The 21,099-nt window shown below is 39.0% G+C and overlaps 1 protein-coding gene across 3 annotated transcripts; it reads right to left on the bottom strand.

Moving 5' to 3' along the window:
• Window positions 1-1,929: 1,929 nt before the first annotated feature.
• LOC110738343 (probable folate-biopterin transporter 4) lies at window positions 1,930-9,015 on the bottom strand. Of its 3 annotated transcripts, XM_021918713.1 has the most exons (8): window positions 8,726-9,015; window positions 7,497-7,630; window positions 5,424-5,551; window positions 4,637-4,858; window positions 3,965-4,423; window positions 3,301-3,498; window positions 3,029-3,166; window positions 1,930-2,522 (listed from the first exon to the last, which is right to left on the bottom strand). In XM_021918713.1, the coding sequence occupies exons 2-8, from the start codon at window positions 7,575-7,577 to the stop codon at window positions 2,261-2,263; spliced, it is 1,488 nt and encodes a 495-aa protein (XP_021774405.1). In that variant the 5' UTR covers window positions 7,578-7,630; window positions 8,726-9,015; the 3' UTR covers window positions 1,930-2,260. The 3 variants fall into 3 exon arrangements, with proteins under 3 accessions (XP_021774405.1, XP_021774407.1, XP_021774406.1); XM_021918715.1 differs by lacking the exons at window positions 5,424-5,551; window positions 8,726-9,015 and having other exon boundaries at window positions 7,497-7,612; XM_021918714.1 differs by lacking the exons at window positions 7,497-7,630; window positions 8,726-9,015 and having other exon boundaries at window positions 5,462-7,479.
• Between the last annotated feature and the right edge of the window lie 12,084 nt (window positions 9,016-21,099).

The following is a 21,099-nucleotide window of genomic DNA, read 5'->3' on the forward strand; positions in this document are numbered from 1 at the left end:
ATAGAGGGAGTACAAATTTAGACAAATGTAACAAAATCTCACATAACTATGTTTTTTCTTTCCTTGTAAAGCACAATATATCGTCATAAGATTGAGAGAGCATGTATAATGTCAAAATCTTAATGTTGCAAGTAAAACAAAGTGGAGGCATAGGTCAGTATTACAGAGAAACTGAATACCTTTGTATATGTGGGGTTGGTAGGAAAGAGAAATAGTAAAATATTTGTGAAAGCGGGGTTAGTGGGAAAGAGAAATTATAAAATAATGGTGGGTCCTTTTCAAATATAAAACTGTTGTAATTAATATGAAACAGATGTAAAAGGAAAGTGTTGCGATTAATACGAAACGGAGGGAGTATTAAAATAAATTAAAAGTTAGCGTTATACACGTTTTGTTATTTTTTACAAAAAATTACTCTCTCTGTTTGTGTTTTTGTAAGTGTTACACTTTAACCGCCATATAGTTTTAGACAATTTAATTTACTTAAATAAAATAAGAGGTAAGTGGGGTAGTTAAAGTATTAAAAAATTGTAAAAGAAAGATAGTAAAGTTAATAATTTATTGTAAAGTACTCCGTAATATAATGAATGTGAGAGGAAATAAATAATAATAAATAAAAGTAATATTGTGAGGGTGGGGAGCGTTAGAGGAGAGAGATACTAATTTAGTATACTAATTAAACTTTACACATACAAATACTTAAATTTCATAATTGCTTAAATATGTATACTATTCAAACCTTGATTATACAACCACATGTATCATACGAATACATAACCATTAATTAAAAGAATATTCGTAATAGCTGAAAAGCCACATCAAATCATAAATAAATAATAGTAAAGTTATACTACCATAAGATGATAATTGTAAGAACTATTCCGTACACGGGAAAAAGGGCTACTAAAGAAGCTTTCATAATGAAAACGTAAAACCACTCTTGAATTATCAAGCAAGTTAGTTCCTTCAATATTTATAATTTTGTTTGCAATTTTTTTTAACTATAACATCATTAGATATATTTATAGTTAAATATATGTATTTACAACTATATTGTATTTCATATGTATATATAATCATATTAATCTATATTATATACTTTATACCTCCTCTGTTTTCTTCTAAATGCAGCATACCTTCTTTTTTGCACATACTTTAAGGAATAAATTAAGTAATGTAAACGAACAAATTATTCAAAATAATTTATACACGTAATATATGAATAGATGCTTTTACAAAAGAGAATTTTTTTTTACACTGAATTATGAATAGAAACACTTAATAAGACTGAAGGAGTAAGTATTATTTGTTTTTAAAGTTGATTTGCGGCGATCCAACTAGTTTTACAAAATTAAATGTTAAAGTACACCAGTGGATTTTCTAATAGTGATGCCATAAACATGGTACTCCACATTACCAGTCTGATTTTGATGCCAACGAATCAATAATTTGAGGAAAGAGCCACAACGTTTTTGACTCCTTGATTTACAAAACTCGCAATGGCATTTTTGTAAATAAAATTTAGTACTGTATTTAATTGGCGTGATTATAATTTTATCATTATTTATTAGGCTAGTAAAAATTGGACATACATAAACCTTTACACTGTATATAGGTATGACTTTGCATTTCATTTTATGCAAAGGTGAGGCAAGCTCTTAGGAAATTATGAGTACATGCTAAAACGACTGTGGTCTAGCCACTCCTACTAAATTTCCTTTAAGCAATTTTCGAACAAGAACATGTGTGACGATCAATTTCCCTTGTTTAAAATTTATCTTGGAAACAAATACTTTAATAATTTATTTATAAGGAAAATGCTAAGATTATTTTGTAACTGCATCAATTTCTTTGGTGTTGCGATTACCTGCATCACACTATGCATGAAGATGAAGAAGCTACAGCTACATCTGATTAACATTATACTCATCCATGAACACTGATAAAGCAATCAATTGAATTCCGGTGGAAAGCAGGACAGTCATGCTACAACTTCTCGCAGCTACATAGTTTACAACTAATCGTTTTACAAAATTTCCAGGAATAAAAATCTAGCTCTAAGCCAGAGCTATGAGTCTACACCTCTACAATTTCTATGGTATATCGTGATCTCTCAACAATCTAATCAATGATCTTTCTATACTGTGCTAGCTGTGAAAAGGGAGATAACAAAAGGCAGTGAGAACGAAATTAAGAGACCAAAGATGGATGTCTTCACTGTATAGTCTGTATTGAATAGTAAGTTTCTAAAGTAACCTATCTATGCGGACAAGCCAGTGGCGTCCTTAGGTATCAGAAAGAGAAATGCCAGGGGGATGAATGAACAAAAGAACTGAATAACAATGCCAAGATGAAGGTTGTCAAAAGAACCCGAAGAAATGTTCAAAATCGATGCCAACCAAGCACCAACAAATGAGCCCACGGTGGATCCAAAGTTTTTTATCGACATGAATAGAGCAAACAAGGTCCCTTCAATGCCTGGAGGACACAGCTGACCTGATAAAATCAGAAATGGCATTAACCTGTTTTCACATCAAGAAATGAAACCATGTCAATATCACAGTATTTAGAAAAAAAATAAAAAGGAAAAGAAATCACTACATTAACAAGCAAGCACAAGTATTCCTGACACAACCAGTACTCCATCAATCTCAACTGACATGTTTTCCTCACAAATGAAATCAGAGAAGAAACAGAGCAAAAATAACAAGAGTCTTTAGAAGTGAAATCAGAATATAATGATGTCCAATGTGACTGGCTCACTGCAACAGACAGCCAAACTATGGGAGAAAGTCCACAATCAAAAGTAAAAATTTCAAAGTGAAACAAGAAAATAACAGCGTCCCATGCAACTACAATCAACTGGTTATGTGACTGTGCCTCTCCCCTCCCAATTAGATAATAAGGTGGAAAAGCAGAAAATACAAAATATAATGTACAAATGACTGAATGAGTCACCCAAGATGTTGAGTAAAAAAAGCAAAGACAGTATGCAGGTTCTGATATGCGAGTTATAACAGAAGCTTACTTGAACTGGTTGATTGCGTCTGCAACTGCAGTCCCCCATAAGACCAGTATTTTATCTGAAATCCCATATGCAATATTTGCTCGAGAAACTAAAACCATGTCTATGAGAATTAGCAAAGACAATGCAATCTGGGCCCACCTGTACAACATTTTTGACAGAGCATCAAACACATCGCGCGCACACACACACACACAGTCAGTATGACTACAGAAAGGGAAGAGCACAATACATAAGAATAAGCATGTAGGTAATAATATTCACAAACTACTTACATAAGAGTTTTTTGTAACTTCTTTCGCTTCAAGTACTTATTGTAAATGGAAGTTCCAAGCATCAGGCCTAACCAGCCCACAACTCGTACATTTCCCAGGAAGGACGCATCCAAGTTCAACAACTCAGTCTGATAGTAGAACATCACAGTTGAAATGTTGGGGAAAGTAATGTGTGCCAAGAAAAACCAAGCCATGGGTCTAGCCTTCCAATTGAAAATAATGATTAGAGGTTGAAAAAATCCATCATGCATAATGGAAAATAAAAAAATTATTAACATGATTCACTTCACATGAGACATGAGCACGAATGAACCAACATTCTAAACATGATCTGATCAAGACATTATGGTGAATTGGGAAGAAATGATGCCAAGGAAAGCAAGGACCATTTACCTTACACAAAATTGACCAAACTTATATCAACCAAGTTTACCAAATCAAGCCAAGATTTCAGCCAATACAACATCATCTAAAAAAAATAGAGTCCACAGTCCAGACCATATCATGTCACCATACTACTCAAATTCCAAAATCAAGATATCTTTTTAAGTCACACAATCGAAGTCATTTACCTGTTGACGGTTATCTAATAAAATGGCCCAATAACATAATGTTTAGCTTTTAAGTGCTGATGAGTAGTTATTACTCCAAGTAATTTCCTTACCTCAAAATGATAGGCTGCCTAAAAGCATTGAATAAACTGTAACTGGCAGTCTTCAACGAGTAAAACCATTGTAATGCTAATGACTTATTCTTGACTTGCTTCAGAGAGTTATTGGACAAAATTGCCTTCTTTCTGTTTTTTTGGCTCTTCTTTCTCCTTGAAGTGCTAGTTTTGGAGAAACCATTAGTTAGATGGTCCACATTTTCTGCATTATCACCACCATTACTCATATGCAAGCTTGTCGAATTCGAATCTTCACTTAAATCTTTGGAATTTGCAGGACTCTCCTCAACCAAACCACAAGACACAAGCTGTAAAGCTGGAAGAATGGCAAACAGCAGAAATATGGCATCAATGTGCAAGTTACTCAGTACATATCCTCCCAATAAACTCCCAAAGATTCCTCCCAAGGCCATGGACATCCAAGAAATTGACTGAAGATCTCCAGCAAATGCAGCCCTATCAAAAACATAAATAAATAGATAAATAAATAAAATGAAGTGAGACATAATAATACGACATGAAAATATTAGCATATATGCATCTGGCAGAAGCAGGCTGGCAAGCAATAGAGAAATATTATGATGTTTACAAGAGCTCTTCATTTTATTCTAATCTTGGATCAGTTCATGCAACTAGAGCAAAGAATAAGATTGACATTAATATACATACCTCTCAAACCTAACAGCTTCTGCAATCATTGCATCAGCTACAACATCAGCCATGGCAGAGCCTATATTCTGTACTGTTAAAAAAAACATGAGTGGCACTTTGGACGATCTCAGTGATGCATTTAGACCTATCATAATCCATGGCACTAGAGATAGCACTGTCGAAATAAATAAGTATGGAGTCCTTCTCCTCCCTCTTATGGGTATACAATCTGATATAATTCTGCAAACAAGAGCAAACCACAAGCATCAGCAAATACCACATTATTACTTTAGCAAATATACAGAATGCTTCAGTACCCTTCCCCAAATGTCATTATGTGAAGCAACAGGGGAAGTTATTACTTAGTAGTTAATACAAATCTGCATGGTAAAATTAAACTACATTATTACAATAATGATAGAAAAATTAAATATCTTGATGACATGCCAGGAAAACACCACTATTCTATCAACAAATATTCAGAGACATCATAAAATCTTCATATGGATCAAACTACATGTTCAACATACGGAAGCATACAAATGCATGTTTATTTGGGGAAAAACATATTTCTTAAAATCGAATCCTTGGAAGTTAGTTATGCATTGACAATTCCCTTGAAAATTACCTCGTGCGAATGGATCCCTTGGCGCACTACGCAAAAATGAAGTGTATACTTTGACTAAGTATGCATATGCACATGGCAAGAACTCTAAGCTTGTCTAAAATAACTAGAATTGGCAGTATACAGGTACAAGTACGTCTGTTTTTATAGGAGTAGCATACTTATCAAAAGAAATAATACCCATATAATGGTTTTATACTCCAAGGAAAAAATGCTACCGAGGTTACAAACTGGGATGCTGAGGGAGACAGCTTCAGATCGTCCTTTAGATGATAAGAAACTGCTGTCCACACAAAGGATCTAAAACCCTGCATTGGACAATTTTCAAGGACAAAAGCCAATCATTAAAAACAACAAGGAAGATTCAGCAGCATTGCCGCAGAAATTCCAGGCCCCAACAGCACTACCACATCACCACCCCCCCCCCCCCAAAAAAAATAAAGAAAAAGGGGAAACAAAAGGTCACATAAAACTGACAGAAGGGAAGAGGGATTAGAGTTTGCTCCATTTTCCGACCCTTAAACACAATATTCCTGTGAGAACATAGTTCACCATTCTGTCATGTGTCTAAGTGGAAGACAGAGTGACAGACAGAGAGTAAAAGCTTGATAACTATACTCCAGAACACTGATGAAACCATCAGTTTAGTTTAGTAAAATGCTGAAGCAGCTTCACTACACTTAAGGAGAGAAGTAATAGCCACAACCTACAAAGATATATACATTCTATTACCTATAGATAAGTGTATCGCAAAAGAAAATATCGGATATCAGCAATCAGTGTTAATTGTTCACAGGCCATATCCTGGAAGACACCTATACCCCCTCACAAAAAGGTCAAGAAGATAGAATTATGAGGCCTAATCGACATTATAAGAATGAATGAGCAAGATTGCAAACATAAATCAGCACTAACATTCAGGTAAGGAACCTTCTTAATAAGAATAGCTGCTCGCAAACACAAGGGTTGGCCCTAATTAAGTATTTTTCGTTGTTCTCACTCTCTACAATCTACACTGGCATAGGATTACTTTTTCCTCAACATCTTCACTCTCACACCAATGAAAACATCTATCTTGTTTGTAAAACCCAATACCCAACTTACATACACCACAAGACAAACATAGATATGCACCAAGACTTATGATGACTCATAAACATATATAATAACCTCTTCAAGTTATTCAAATCAATGAAAACCTTCAACATTTCATGCACCAGAGCTACCTGCACCAATGTGCTGCATTCATAGCTAATTTCTCGCCCTTCTAAAGCATCAATAGGTCACTAAGCCACAAACAAACTTTATATTCACCTATACATTGGAAGTGCCACATGTCTGATCTGATTTTTTCAGCAGAAAATTGTAAGCTACCAATCTACCACCCCAGCAACGAACTTTGGGAGAACATTAGTATTGTCAAAAGCTGATTTAGTTTACAAGTCACTAAGGCAAACTCCATTGTAAACATTACACCCCATACTAGCAATGGAATAACTTATCATTGTAGCATGCTAAATTGACGTGCCAACCACATTCTCCTATTAGACTCAATATGTTTCATATGTATCCTATAAGGCTATAGATCAGCATCTCTACTAGTCTTGATCCCATCCAAAAGCAACTAAACAAAATTTTCTTGACATTACCATCAAAATTCAAAAGTTCCACCAACAATCTCTACCATGGTAATTTCTTTAGAGAAATAAAAACACCCTAATGAGGCAGCCGGGTGTGAATCAAAGCCAGGGACTTCTCTACCTCCTGAAGACTTTAACCCCTATACTTTCCAAATCATTAAAAACATATTCTTCTACCCCATCTCAAGATTGGCTGATCCAACTGGAATTTGCCCAACTTTAACCAATTCAAATAGGCCAACTATAGAAGATTAACCATCTACTATGATCTTAATATAAGTATGTGTATGTCACTTCATAACTCCATCAACTACTTACTACTTCAGGCCAAAATCATTAAATCACAACGACTTTTCCTATAAACTGGCAAATTTAAAAAATTAAGTAGCAATAACAATGAACATTATCAATCCTAGGTCTAAAACACAAACCCAGAACCACATAATCGCAATTTTACCCCAGATAAATTTAAAATTAATAACAAATTAAAAAAATCACACCCCATTTCATAAAACTAAAATGTCATCATACCCAGAAAAAAATAACAATCAAATTTCCCCAAAAATCATCAACCCAGATAAAAAAAATAATGAAAATGATAGAAAAAATTAACCTGGGTAAAGTAGATCAAACAAATGAGCCATATAAAAGAAGCCCCAAAAGCGGATTTGAGCTGCTTCGACCATTCTATCATCGTCGATTTTATTTTTGCGCTAAATGATCAGTGTCTCGACCTTTGAATAATAGCTGCATAGACCCCAGAAATTAAAATTAAACAATAATAATTACTGGGAGTTTTTTGTAGAAAATATTTCATGAACTCGTCAAATTCATCAGCATTTGAAGTTTTTCTGGTGCGAACTGTTTTCTGGCCATATAACGGGCGAAGTTAGTTTTTTTTTATAAAAAGGAAAAGAGTTGTAAGAAAATTCCAGCAAGGATTGAGGGGTGCACGTGGCGGAGAATCATTGGGTGTTGTTAGTTGTCCTCTCACTTTCATTGGTTTGTTGCATGATGTATTTGTTACGGTCTACGGTCCAACTTTGTGAAAACTTGAGAACAAACAAATTGACAATAGAGGTAGATCATTCGATCATAGACGTTTACTAATTATACTTTTTACTCCACTCAAAAATACAGTAGGTGTAAAAAAAGTAGGTTTAAAAATACAGGTGTAAAAAAAGTAGTGGACCATTTTTATTCGATTTTAAATTAAAAATTCTTAAGTAAAATACGAATTTTATTAAATAATAGAAAAAATTGAATAATTGAAATGAAAAGAAGGGTTCTTATTTCCAGAATCTGAAGATGACATTTATCTTGTTTTCGAAGAAAGAGGAACAAAGTGTTTAAAGTGGAGAAAAAACAAGGGAACAAGAGGAGAATACAGGGTGAAAGTTTGGTTTTCGGTTTGGATTATAGCCCTAACCGAATCAAAACCGAATTAATTCGGTTTGAGATTTTTCGAACCGAGTGTAATCCAAATTACTTTTCAGTCCAAACCGATCCAAATCATTTCTATTTCGGTTTTCAAAAAATAAACCGATCCAAACCGAATTTTTTGGGGGCTAATATTTATCGTTCTGCCATTTTTAAATTATATAAATCAATTGATCAATTTTATATAAATTTGTTTCGAATTATTAACAAGATCATGGCCTAAATTTGCCCAAATATTATCTCAAAATTAATATTTACATGCAAATAAAATCAAACAACCATGAATATTCATATAGAATTCTAGATCCATTGATACTCAACATTACCCAGAAATATAAAATACACAATCTATAAAATAAAAGAGATATAAATGAAAATTTAGCATAGATAATTGAAATTTACATTTTTGACTAAGCATTTCACAATTCACCCTTGGTTTCTTCGCCTACTTCTCGACGAAATAATCTTTACAAATGATCGTGATTGCCTTCATCTAAATAGAGAAGAAATGAAGATGATAATATTTGAGCATGAGAAAGAGGGATTAAGAGGACTAAGAAGAGAGAGAAAGAAAATCAGAGAAAGAGAATAAGACTGAGACTAAGACTAAGACTAAGACTAAGAGGAGAGAGAAAGAAAGTGGTTCAAGAATGATAGATAGAAAGGGTTTTTTGCTTTTATATGAATGGGAATAAAAGGGCTGCCAAAAGGGTTAGGGAGATTGGGCTTATGTGCAATAGTCCTTGGGCCGTAAGTCGGTTTTTAAACCCAAAACCGAATTCAAACCGTAATTCGAATTTCTCAAATTTCCCAATCCAATCCAAACCGAACTAAAAAAAATTCCAATCCGAATTACTAATTCGGATCGGTTTTCGGTTTGGTTCAGTTTTAATCCGAATTATTTTCACCCCTAGAAGACAGGGGAATTAGGGGAGAGACATAACGGGAAGAAAATAAACAAATAGGGGAATTAGGAAATTTATTCTGTATTTTGTGGCCTTTCGTTATTATGGTTGCGCAACTTATAATTAATCTAAAAATTTATTTCAAAGAGTAAATTAGGTGCTAATTTGGTTAGCTACAGGCCTACACGACCCTTATTTTGATGTAACTAGCATAGTACCCGTGCGATGCACGGTTTGTAAATCAAATTATTAATTACGTAGGAAAAAAACAAATTTAATTTAATTTGTAATGAAGGGCTCATTTTCTAATGATCGATACAACAATAAAGGATTGTAATTTAAATAGTAATTTAAGTTATTTGATTTTGATAACGTTATTTTATTAGTTGAAAAATAAATGAATAATACTCACATAACTTATATATGAGAAGTAGACTAATTCATTTTCTATCTCCGTAGGAAAAACTAAAATTTTCTTGTCATATCATTCGCTTTAGTAACTAAAATATGATACATGTTTTACCCGTTGCATTCACCAAATTTATAAACACAATAATAACCTTACACTAGTAGAAAAAAGGAAATAGGCACCGCACATTTGGCACCGGTTTTTGAAAACCAGTGGGAAAGAATTGGGCGGTATTGGGAATAAGGACTTTTAACCGGTGCCAATTAAAAAAAATTATTGAAAACCGGTGGGATTTTGCACCGGTTCTAGCCAAACCGGTGCCAATTAAAAAAATTTAATAAAAAAAAATTTGGGCTTCTTATATTCCCTCAGCCCCTCACTCTCTCATATTCATTCTCTCTCATCAACCCTCCTTATTTTCTGATCTCTTAGCTCGTTCTCCCTCATCTCTCATCTCCCTTATCTCCAGAATCCTCAGATCTCTCTAATCTATCGTTCTTAGATATCTCATCTTCTTCCTCATCTGTTCTCTCATCTTCTTCATTCTTCCTCATCTTGGTTTCGAAACCATCGCCGCCGCCGTTCATGCAATCAAAAGCCGCCGCCGTTCATGCAATCAAAAGTCGTCGCCGTTCTTCTCTCTGTTAATTATTAGAAAATCAAAATTTTGAGGTTAGGGTTTCTGGTTTCTTTAGTTTTGCGTTTTGGTTTCAATTATTTATGTTAAATTGCCTTGATTTTGGGTTTTTTCCGTTAATTATTCAAGTTCTCTTCGTCAATTATTAGAAAATCAGAATGTATGTGTTTTTTTTTTGTTCAAAGTTTCTGGGCTTTTTAGGTCTTGTTCGACTTTTTTAGGTTTTTTTTGGGTTTTTCTGGGTTCAAAATATCTTGGTTTGAGGGGTTTTTTTTTCAGGTTTTGATGGTTTTTCTGGGTGTCCTGGATTATTAGGTTTTGATTGGGTTTTTTTTATGTTTTTTTTCTGGGTTTTTCGATCTCGATTTCTTGGTTTTACGGGGTTTTTTTTTGTTTTTTTGGTTGAATTTACTGGGTTGAATTTTAGTGCCTTGTTCAATTTTGTGGTGGTTTTTTTTGGGTTGAATTTGAGTGATTTATCTTGTTTTGGGTTGATTTTTTATGTTGTTAGTAGCATTGTTATCTGATTTTATTGTTTTAATTGATGCAGGTTGGAATTGAAGTTTCTGATTTTTTAATTTTCGGTTTGAAGGTCGTGATTTTGCTAAGTTTGAAGTTCGAAGTTTCTGGGTTGTAAATTGTAAAATTACAAATTCAGCAATTTTCTGTTTTTTTTAATAAATTGTAAAATAACAATTTATTTGATGAATATATATTTATATGTGATTATATATTACGATTTTGGTACCTTGTGATTTCTTGTTTTGGATTGTATGCTGAATTTTTCATTGAAGGCATAATTGCGAAGAAATTGCAAGAAAAAAAAATTATTGTTTGAAGGCATAATTGGCACCGGTTAACCGGTGCCAATTGTAGTTAAAATTAAGAAAAAAAAAACAGCGCGGCACTTACTTTTGGCACCGGTTAACCGGTGCCAAATCGTGTAGTTAGCACCTGTTAACCGGTGCCAAATTTTCATGGATTTGGCACCTCTTAAATCCCCAACGGTTCAAAACCGGTGCCTCAGGGGGGGTTTGAACCGGTGCCCATTTTTCTTTTTCGCCTAGTGTTATATCTGACTCACCAGTATTATATATGATGTATTGTATGTGATATAAGGAGTAATATTTATAGTTAAGAATTAATAGATATGGAAAATATTTTAAGATAGATTAGGGAAATATGTGAATAAAAAAATATCATAATAATATGATTTGTTAAATATTTTGTACATAATTTATAATAGGTAGTTGATGGCATTAACAAAAATAAAACAAAAAATAGGAAGAAAAAAAAAACGCAAGGGGAGTTTGGAGGGAAAAAACAACACCAAGAAGTTTGTTTTAATATTATATTATTGATTATGTTGTGTTTGTTATATGGAGTATTATCTTAATTTATTATTTTATCTTTGAGTATTATTTTAATTTGTTAATTTTTAAGTTTATATTATGATTTTTTTTTTTTTTGAGGGGATATTATGATGATTCATTACTCTGAAAATATACTTCCATGCTGAGACATTGTGTATATCTAAATAGGTATTTTTAAGCAAGCTTGTACGATAATATAAGCCTACTAAACTTTAACTAATCCGAATTCGATTCGAGCTTGGTTAGGCCTCATTTAGGAGGAAAGTTCTCCCAACACATGTAGTAGTTGTGTTTTTAAATCTTGAACTCAATACCTTGGTAAGATGGAACAACTCCTTTCCAACTGATTTAAACACTTTTTTATTTTTATGTTTATTATGAGCAAAGTGGGTCTAATTACAATTGTCCGTCAGGTTGTGATAAACTTCCAAAATGTTATGATTTCCACGTATGCACATAGTTTAAACTCCAAATGATATTTATTTATCTCAGCCTTATATGAGAGTTCAAATTAAAAAAAAAAAACAAAACAAAAAAACAAAAAAATTGAGTTGATTTTATTTTTTTGGATCAATCCTTGTATATGCCAAGAATAAGTCTTATGTATTATTGTAAAACGGTCAGTTTGAGCATAATTTTAACTATTTTTATTGGTAACTTTTACCACTTAAAGGGTAATTTTTAGTTTATCGTTGATTTGAATTTTATTTTAATGTGTAATTTCTTATAAGTTCGTGATTACATACTATAAAAACTAATATGATTAATCTAATACATTACAACTTTTTTGTAAGATAAAATTTTTTAATAGAAAAATAATAACTGTTTCGGATGAAAACAATGGGACCTTGTCGAAGGTCCGAGGAAGTGGAGAAGACTGGATTCGGTCCAAGTGATGTTGGGCCGAAGGTTTCCTGCACAGTAAACACACGTAAACTAGCCCCGGGGGTGTTGCCGAGGAAGGCCCCTCCGATGCTAAAGTCAGTACAGTGTGTAGAAAGAGAACACTATGCAAGAGAATTAATTGCTTGAGGCTTTGTTGAATGAATAAACAAATGTAATATTGATGGCTTTTATACCTTTACATATATGGAGAAGTTGGGCCTTAGCCCAATTGGCTTGCCTTGAGGACTGATCTTTGACTTTAGCACAATTGGAGAGATGAACCTTGACCTTGGGCTTTTAATTGGATCATTTAATGACAAGGCCCAATTGGACTAAATTGGACCCAAACAACTTGCCCCCCAGACCCGATTTGGAAGGATGACGGATCGGGTTTGATTTAATCAGAAAAGGAGGGAAGTGAATGATTTAATTAATCCAAAAATTTGAATTTAAACCGTAATTGAACCGTAATTAATGAGATAACAACAGTTAAGGCGGATAATTGTGGAAGTTGGACGGATAATGGGCGGTTTAATCGCAAGGTCGTGTGTTTAACGGTTACTTAGTGGGGTATTTAAGAGAAATTGAAACGCGGACTCCCCGTATTCCCATTTCTGGAGATATAATTAGAGGCGCGTCATCTCTCCTCACTTATTCACCAACACAAACCCAGAATTCTCGAGAGAACCCAAGAACCCGCATCAAAACTTCGCAAATTCCCCGAGCATTAAGCTTAGAAACTGAGACTCGCCACTACCAATTCGTAAATCGGCAACTTTCGCTTCAGATTAAGGTAAATTCCTTTGATTTTAGTTTATTTTTCTTCGAATTTGAACTCCTTCCCCTTTTTTCGACTTTTTTCTTCGAAATTCATCAATGGTGAGAGGAGTTAGAGGTAGAGCCCGTGCTCCAAGAAGATCAAGGCCAATTCCCGATCCCAGGAACAGGATTGGGACCTGGAATGGACAAAGAGCAGAGTCTGACCCTGCTGAAGGGATTAGGGCGACTCCCATTTCTTCGGCTCCTCCTCAGAGAACGGAGGGGCCGAGCGCTTCTGGGCGGGACGATGAAGTTCCCGCTGTCCTTTGGGATATCCTTCCCGGGTTTTCGGAGTGGGAAGATGCCGAAGTAGCTTCGGCCATGATAAAGAACCGCCCTACTCATGGTGGGTGGAGAATGCCGAACAATATCGGTTTGCCGAACAAATTGAGTTGCATTAAGGCATCCTTGAAGCTGATGGGTATTGGTGCCGAATGCCCGTGGCATCCGATAGAATCCATCGTCCACCCCCGGGGTATGTGGGGGTGTACACAAGACAACTTCAGTATGGGCTGAGGTTCCCTTTGGACGTATTCGTCCGAGACTTGTTGATCCATTACAATATTTCCCTATGTCAGCTAACTCCCATTAGCATCCGAAGGGTGATGACATACTTATGGGTCTGCAAGTTCTTCAGGTATGTGCCGAACCTGCACTGCTTCAAAAAGCTTCATCGGCTAGTGCCAAATATTCAAAGTGGGCACGGAAGTCATGGTTCTGGGTGGTACCGGATTGAGTCTCGGCCCCAGTACCTAACCATGTGGCCGAACGACTCTTCAGACAAGGACTGGAGAGGTCAATGGATTTGGGTTAGGGCACCCACGGACCCGGGCCACCCTTGCGTCTTCAGCGCTCCCCGGTACCTTGCTGAGCCTGATCCCGACATGGGAAGTTTAGGTCCCCCTGAAGATAACGGCCCAGATCCGAACCTTAATCAACAGAATATCTTCGGCAAGCTGCCGAGCCGGGGGGGGCAGCGGCCGAATGCAGCATATCCCGGAGACTTGGCTCCCCGATACGCATTATGTTTTCCAAGAGAACATGCTAGCAGCTGTCGGCCTCAGCCGAAAGTTTAAGGATGGTAAGCTTCTTCGGCTGGGGCCGAGGCCTTTTAATTATATCTTTTCCTCCTCTTTCACTTCGCTTTTTTATGCTGTGCCAACCTAACTGAACTGACTTTTCCCCTTTTCTTTTTCAGAGCGGGACGAGACCAACGTCGGCATTAACTACGCTCGTCTTGGCGTCAACCGAGAACGAGTTGTAACTGATCGGGCCCCCTCTATCACTGAACCGAGGCATAGGGAAGTTCATCTAGACTCTTCCCACTTCCAAATTGAGGTTGTTGCTCTGTATCAGAGGCAGAAGCCTTGGTGGAAGAAGAGAGATCCCTGGTTTCAGCTGCTAGACGAAGAAGCTGAAGCCGCCCGTACAGCCGAAGAGGTTGCACGGGTTATCGAAGCTTGTGAAGGAGGAGAAGGGTCCTCCAGGGCTGCTGAAGAAGAAGCTGCAGCTAGGGCAGCTGAAGAAGACGAGGCTTTACTGAAGACCTCGGTGAGCTTTTAGACTTAATTTCGTCTGTTTCTGTTGTTTTTTTTTTTTTTTTACTCACATTCTTCCTCCCCCCTGTCTTTTACAGTCTGAAGAGAGTAATAGACACAGAGAAGGGAAAGCCCCTGTTCGTCCCGAAGACCAGATACAAGAAGAGTCCTCAGACTCAGACATGGACGAGCAGCCGCTTCAGAAAAGGCGCCGAAGAATGGCCATCATCGGCCCCCATGACTTTCAGCGGAGGCCGATGACCATCGGCGTCGAAATAAGGGAACCCGAGGAAGGCAATGGATCGCCGAGGGTTCCCCGGCCACCACCTTAATCACCTCCAAAGACCCCTCCGCCACCTCCCGAGATGGAGGTGGATCAGAAAACTCCCGAACCTAAGGGAGGGGTCCAAGAAGAAGTTCAAGAGAGTGTTGCTGAGCACAGGAATGAGGATGTCGTGATGCCCAGTGCTGAGGGTTTCACGGTAGACATTGCAAGAGAGGTTGAGGCCTTTGTCCTCACACCTGAAGAAGAAGAAGTCATAATAATTGACTCTTCTGAGAAGAAGGGGGATGCTGAGCCATCCAAAATTAAAGAAGCTCCCTCGTCATCCTTTCCTTCCTTCCAGACGCTGCGATCTGGAGAAATGGGTTTCTCGGCCCCCCGAATTCCAATCCCAGATCACATCTAGGACCTTATATGGGGTCAGAACCGAGAAGGTGTTGCAGCCTACTTCGACAATTTTGCTGGCATGTCCGAAGTAGATAGGGAAAGAATCTGGTCGCTGAAGGCCACTGCTGGGATGGGCGAATCCAGCAGATCAGTTCCTGACCCAGCCAGGTCTAACCAACTGCTGATGATGCAGGTGATTCTCCCTGCCTTTATCTCTTTTTCAATTCAGCTCTTCAATTATTATTATTATTTATTTTATGTGGACTTGTGCTCCTGTTTCAGTTCGTGCACAATCAGACTCTCACTGTAGAGCTGATAGATACCCTACAAGATAGGGTAGACGCTGCCGAGCACGACAAAAAGGTAGCCGAGGAGGAGTTAAAGCTTGCTAAGCTGAAGCAAGCAGCAGCTGAAGAGAAGCAGCAGAAGGGTGAAGAATATGAGAAAAAAGCTGCTGAAGCCCTCAAAACCTTCTGCGATGCTATGGAGAAGGAAATTTTTCCCCCACTGATGGAAGGGGAAAAATTCCTCCAAGAGCACATGGGAGTGGACATCTCCAAATTCAAGGCTACCATTGAGAGCCGAATCCAGGAAGGAGCTGCTGCACAAGCTGAAGTGCAGCAACAGCTAGAAGCTCTTGAAGCCAGTAGAATGGCTGCTGAAGAGATGCTCCAAGCCAGGAATGTCCAACTCTCAGAGGCTGCTGCTGCTGCTGAAGCTCAGAGAGCTAAGCTCCAAGAAGCTGAGGATCAGCTGATGGTCAAAAAGGAAGAAGTGTCCCAGGCTCAGACAGAGGCTTCCCAAGTTCAGCAGGAGCTGAATGAGCTGAAAGGTTCCTCCTCCAAGCTCGCCGATGAGCTGAAGAAATCCAAGGAAGACTTGGAGGAGACAAAGAAGAAGTTGGCTGATGCTGAGGCTCTGCTCAAAGTCCGTGTCTATACCCAGGAAGAATATGAAATGGGTTTCAGAAACGGGTTCAGAGTGTGCCGAAGAGTCTGCCTTCATGCTGAGCCGAAGTTGGACTGGTCCAAATGTGCTGAATGGGTCCAGGATCCCGAAGACCCTCATATGAAGTATGCAACTCCAATCGAAGCTGAAATCCTTAAGGCTGAGGAAGCCGAAGAAGAAGCTGAGAGAATGGAGTTGGAGGCTGAACAGAGGGAAAGGGAGGCTAGGCAGAGTGCAAAGCCTGCTTCTTCTGCTGCTGGGGCTGAGACCACCATGGGGCCCAACAATGCTGATCAGTCTGATCCTCGGGCTGAAGCATAGGAACTCGGGCAGTCGTCTTCAGAATCTTGCGGTTCATCATGCGCTCAACTTTAGACTTGCCGCTTTCTGAATTTTTGCCTTGTTTGTTTTTTGCTTCAGCTTGCCTTGTCGTACAAAACAGTTTATTTTTTTGCTTCTGTACGTATTTCGGCAGCTGTTATTTTCCGCTTGTGGGCGGCTGCCGATATAGTTTTTTAACTTATTTGAACTTGTAGCTCAATTTCTGAGCATGAATTATTAATTTGATGTTCTTTTCTTCAGCTGCTTTGTTTTTGAATGCTTTACTGTTTCTTCAATTCTACTGAACATAAACTTGCACTGGTAGTGCTTCTTGCCTCCCCCCTAGAAATTGAAGTATGGCTTCAGCTGAATAAACAATTTCTTTATTTCTTAAAAATGGGTATCCGAAACACAGGGCCAACTGAAGGCAATGCTTCGGATAATGGCTTTCTGGGATACAAGGCTCAGTTAAGGCAATATCCCAGAATTGTCCATGGACTCATTCCTTTGGAGAACAAATCTTACTGAAGCTTGACTTCAGCTGAAAGACTAGAGTTCTTTAAAAAGACGAGTTTGTCAGCAATCTGAAACCTAGTTACCCGAAGGCGAAGGTTTCAGACGAGGCTGAATAAACAATTTCCAACAGTTGCTGTTATCCTTGATTTTCTGTCTATCATTGAAAAATGGATATCCGAGACACAGGGCCAACTGAAGGCAATGTTTCGGATAATGGCTTTCTGGGATACAAGGCTCAGTTAAGGCAATATCCCAGAATTGTCCATGGACTCATGCCTTTGGAGAACAAGTCTTGCTAAAGTTTGACTTCAGCTGAAAGACCAGTGTTCTTTAAAAAGACGAGTTTTGTTAGCGATTTGAAACCCAGTTACCCGAAGGCGAAGGTTTCAGACGAGGCTGAATAAAAAACCCTTAAAGAGTAGATAGAACCAAGAAAACTTTGAAAGGATAAAAAGTTGCAAGTATTTATATAAATGGTGGCTCCAAGGCCTTTCATTAATTCAAAATGTACTTACAAAGATTGTTCTGCCCCGAAGGGTTTACACATGATATTTTTTCAGTACATCAGCGTTCCAGTGATTTTTCAACTCAGTTCCATCCAACTGCCGAAGTCGGTATGTCCCTGGCTGAAGCTCATCACAGATTTCATAAGGCCCTTCCCATGCAGCTGAGAGTTTCCCATGGATTCGGCCTTTTCTGAACTGCAGCAGCATTCCGAAGGACAAGGTCTCCAATTTTAAGAGGCCTTGCATGGACCCTTCGGTTATAAAATTTGCTGATTCTCTGCTTATAAGCAGCCATTCTGTCTCGGGCTGAGTCTCTTACTTCGTCGAGGAAATCGAGAGATTCCCTCATCAGTCGCTCATTCTCAGCCGAGAAGTGGTGCACTCGTAGGCTCTCAGAGCCAATTTCCACTGGAAGAACGGCTTCGGCACCATACACCAGTTCAAAACGTGAATAGCCCGTTGCCTCTTTTTCAGTTGTCCGTAGGGACCAAAGGGTTCCAGGGAGCTCCTCCAGCCACTTGGACTTTTGATCTTCCACCCTCTTTTTGAGGGCATTTAGGATCTGTTTATTTGCAGCTTCGGCTTGTCCGTTACTTTGCGGGTGGCATACTGCTGAATATGCCAGTTTGATGCCGAACTGATCTGTATACCGCTTCAGCGGTAAGTTGTCGAATTGCCTCCCGTGATCGAAGACAAATACTCTCGGGATGCCGAAACGAGTAATGATATTCTGCCATATAAATTTTCTGACAGTTTGCTCTGTAATGTTCGAGGCTGCTTCGGCCTCGATCCACTTACTGAAGTAGTCAACACCAACTATCAGCCATTTTTTCTGGTACACAGCCTCTGGAAATGGTCCTAGTATATCCAGTCCCCATTGGGAAAACGGGAGTGGATTAAGGATCGGCTGAAGATCCCTTGTTGGCTGGTGGATAACTGGAGCGTATTTTTGACATTTTTCGCATTTCCGGACCAGCTCCTTAGCATCTGCGATCATGGTGGGCCAGTAATATCCAGCCCTCAATGCCTTGTGGGATAAGGTCCTTCCCCCGATGTGGTTCCCACAGATGCCAAGGTGAATCTCCCGTAGGATATAATCTGCATCTGTTGGTCCCACGCATTTCAGCAATAGGGCTGAGAAGGACTTTTTCAGAAGCTCTCCCTTAAAGACAATGAACCTTGAGCTGGTTCTCTTCATCTTGGAGGCCAAAGTTCTATCTCCGGGAGTCTCTCCCCGAAGTTTGAAAGCTAGGATGGGGTCCATCCAACTAGGCTCTTGGTCAGCGCAGCACACTTCAAGTGCTTCGTCGACACTTCTTTCTCGACGCACTTCCACATATACAGATCTGTTCAGCTCAGTGAGAGTTGAACTGGCAAGTTTGGAGAGTGCATCGGCTTGAGTATTCTGACCCCTTGGGATCAGTTGAACCTCGAACGTTTTCAGCTTTGCAATGACTGATTTGATCTTGGAAAGATAAGCTATCATAGAGGGCTCTTTGGCCTCGTAGCTGCCGCTGATCTGATATGCAACTAGCTGAGAGTCTGTTTTCAGGCAGACATGATCGGCTTCCAGGGAGATGCACAATTCTAGGCCAGCGATTGCTGCCTCATATTCAGCTTCGTTGTTCGAGGCCTTAAAAGAAAATTTTAGTGCATACTCGAAGGATTTGCCTTCAGGAGAAGTTATCACTACTCCTGCCCCCGAACCGTTTTCGGTGGAAGATCTATCCGTAAACACGGTCCAAACTTTCTTTTCGTTGTCTAGCGCTTCTTGGTATGAGCATTCGGCCAAGAAATCCGCTAGAGCTTGAGCCTTAATGGCACCCTCGGACGGTAGCTGATGCTGAATTCGGTGAGCTCGAAATCCCACTTGGCTAGCCTACCAGATTTTTCAACCTTGCCGAGAACTTTTTCCAACGGCTGATCAGTTAAGACCACTATCTGATGACAATCAAAATAGGGCCTCAGCTTCCGAGCAGCTACTACTACCGCAAAAGCGACTTTCTCGAGTAGAGGGTAGCGAGTCTCGGCATCCGTCAGTGTCTGACTGACAAAATAGATCGGTTGCTGACTTTTGCTTTCTTCCTTCAGCAGTACTGCACTGATGGTGGCTGGGCTAACGGCCACATACAGGTATAAAGTTTCTCCTTCTGCTGGGCTAGCCAGCGTCGGGAGTTGAGCCAGATGCTCCTGAAGCTGTTTAAAGGCTTCTTTTTGCTCTTCCTCCCAAACGAGCTCTTTTGTTTTCGGGAGTTTCAGGGCTTTGAAGAAAGGTAACCCCTTATCCAAAGCTCTGGAAATGAACCTCGAGAGGGCTTCCATTCTTTCGGTGAGCCGCTGAACATCCCGCTTTGTTTTCGGCTCAAGAAGGTCGAGCGCTGCTTTGACTTTGGAGGGATTGACATCAATCCCCCTCTTGCTGACTATGAACCCAAGGAATTTCCCTGACTTCACGCCGAAGACACATTTCTTCGGATTCAGCTTCATTTGATGCTTTCTTAAGGTGGCGAAAGTTTCAGCCAGGTCTTTAACATGGTCCTCAGATTTTTTGCTTTTGACGATCGAATCATCGACATAGACTTCCATGTTTCGGCCTTTTTGGTCGGCGAAAACTTGATCCACCATCCTTTGATAGGTTGCCCCCGCATTTTTCAATCCGAAGGGCATCATTTTGTAATTGTACACCCCAGCGTTCATGACGAATGCCGTCTTTGCTCGATCGTCGGGGTGCATGAAGATCTGATGATACCCCGAGAATGCGTCCATGAAACTAAGCAAGGCATGGCCACTTGTCGAATCGACTAGCTGATCGATCCTCGGCAAGGGATAGAAATCCTTCGGACAAGCCTTATTTAGGTCCGTGAAGTCAACACACATCCTCCAGGTACCATTGGCCTTCTGAACCATCACCACATTTGCCAGCCATTCTGGATATTGGCAAGGCTCGATGAAGCCTGCCTCCAGCAACTTTTTGACCTCGGCTGCGATGTCTCGGTTCTTATTAGCGGAGTAATTCCGCTTCTTTTGCTTAATTGGTCGACACGTTGGGTCAACATTAAGCTTATGGGAGATGAGGTCTGGACTTATCCCGGGCATATCAGCTGCCGAGAAAGCGAACACATCTATGTTGTCCCGAAGGAGTTGAATAAGTTCACAACGGGTGTTCGGATCAAGGTCCATCCCGATTGTTACACATTTCTCAACGTCTCCTTCGGCCAACCGAACTGTTTCAGTCTGTTGGTCCATATC

Source organism: Chenopodium quinoa, unplaced genomic scaffold (genome assembly GCF_001683475.1).
Source record: "Chenopodium quinoa cultivar QQ74 unplaced genomic scaffold, ASM168347v1, whole genome shotgun sequence".
Classification (NCBI taxonomy): Eukaryota; Viridiplantae; Streptophyta; class Magnoliopsida; order Caryophyllales; family Amaranthaceae; genus Chenopodium; species Chenopodium quinoa.

Coding starts and splice junctions, on each gene's coding strand:
- LOC110738343 (XM_021918713.1), bottom strand. CDS start 7,577: ATGATAGAATGGTCGAAGCAGCTCAAATCCGCTTTTGGGGCTTCTTTT. Junction 4,424..4,636: donor GAAGCTGTTAGGTTTGAGAG/GTATGTATATTA, acceptor TGTTTTTGATAG/GGCTGCATTTGCTGGAGATC. Junction 2,523..3,028: donor GACGCAATCAACCAGTTCAA/GTAAGCTTCTGT, acceptor ATGTGAAAACAG/GTTAATGCCATTTCTGATTT.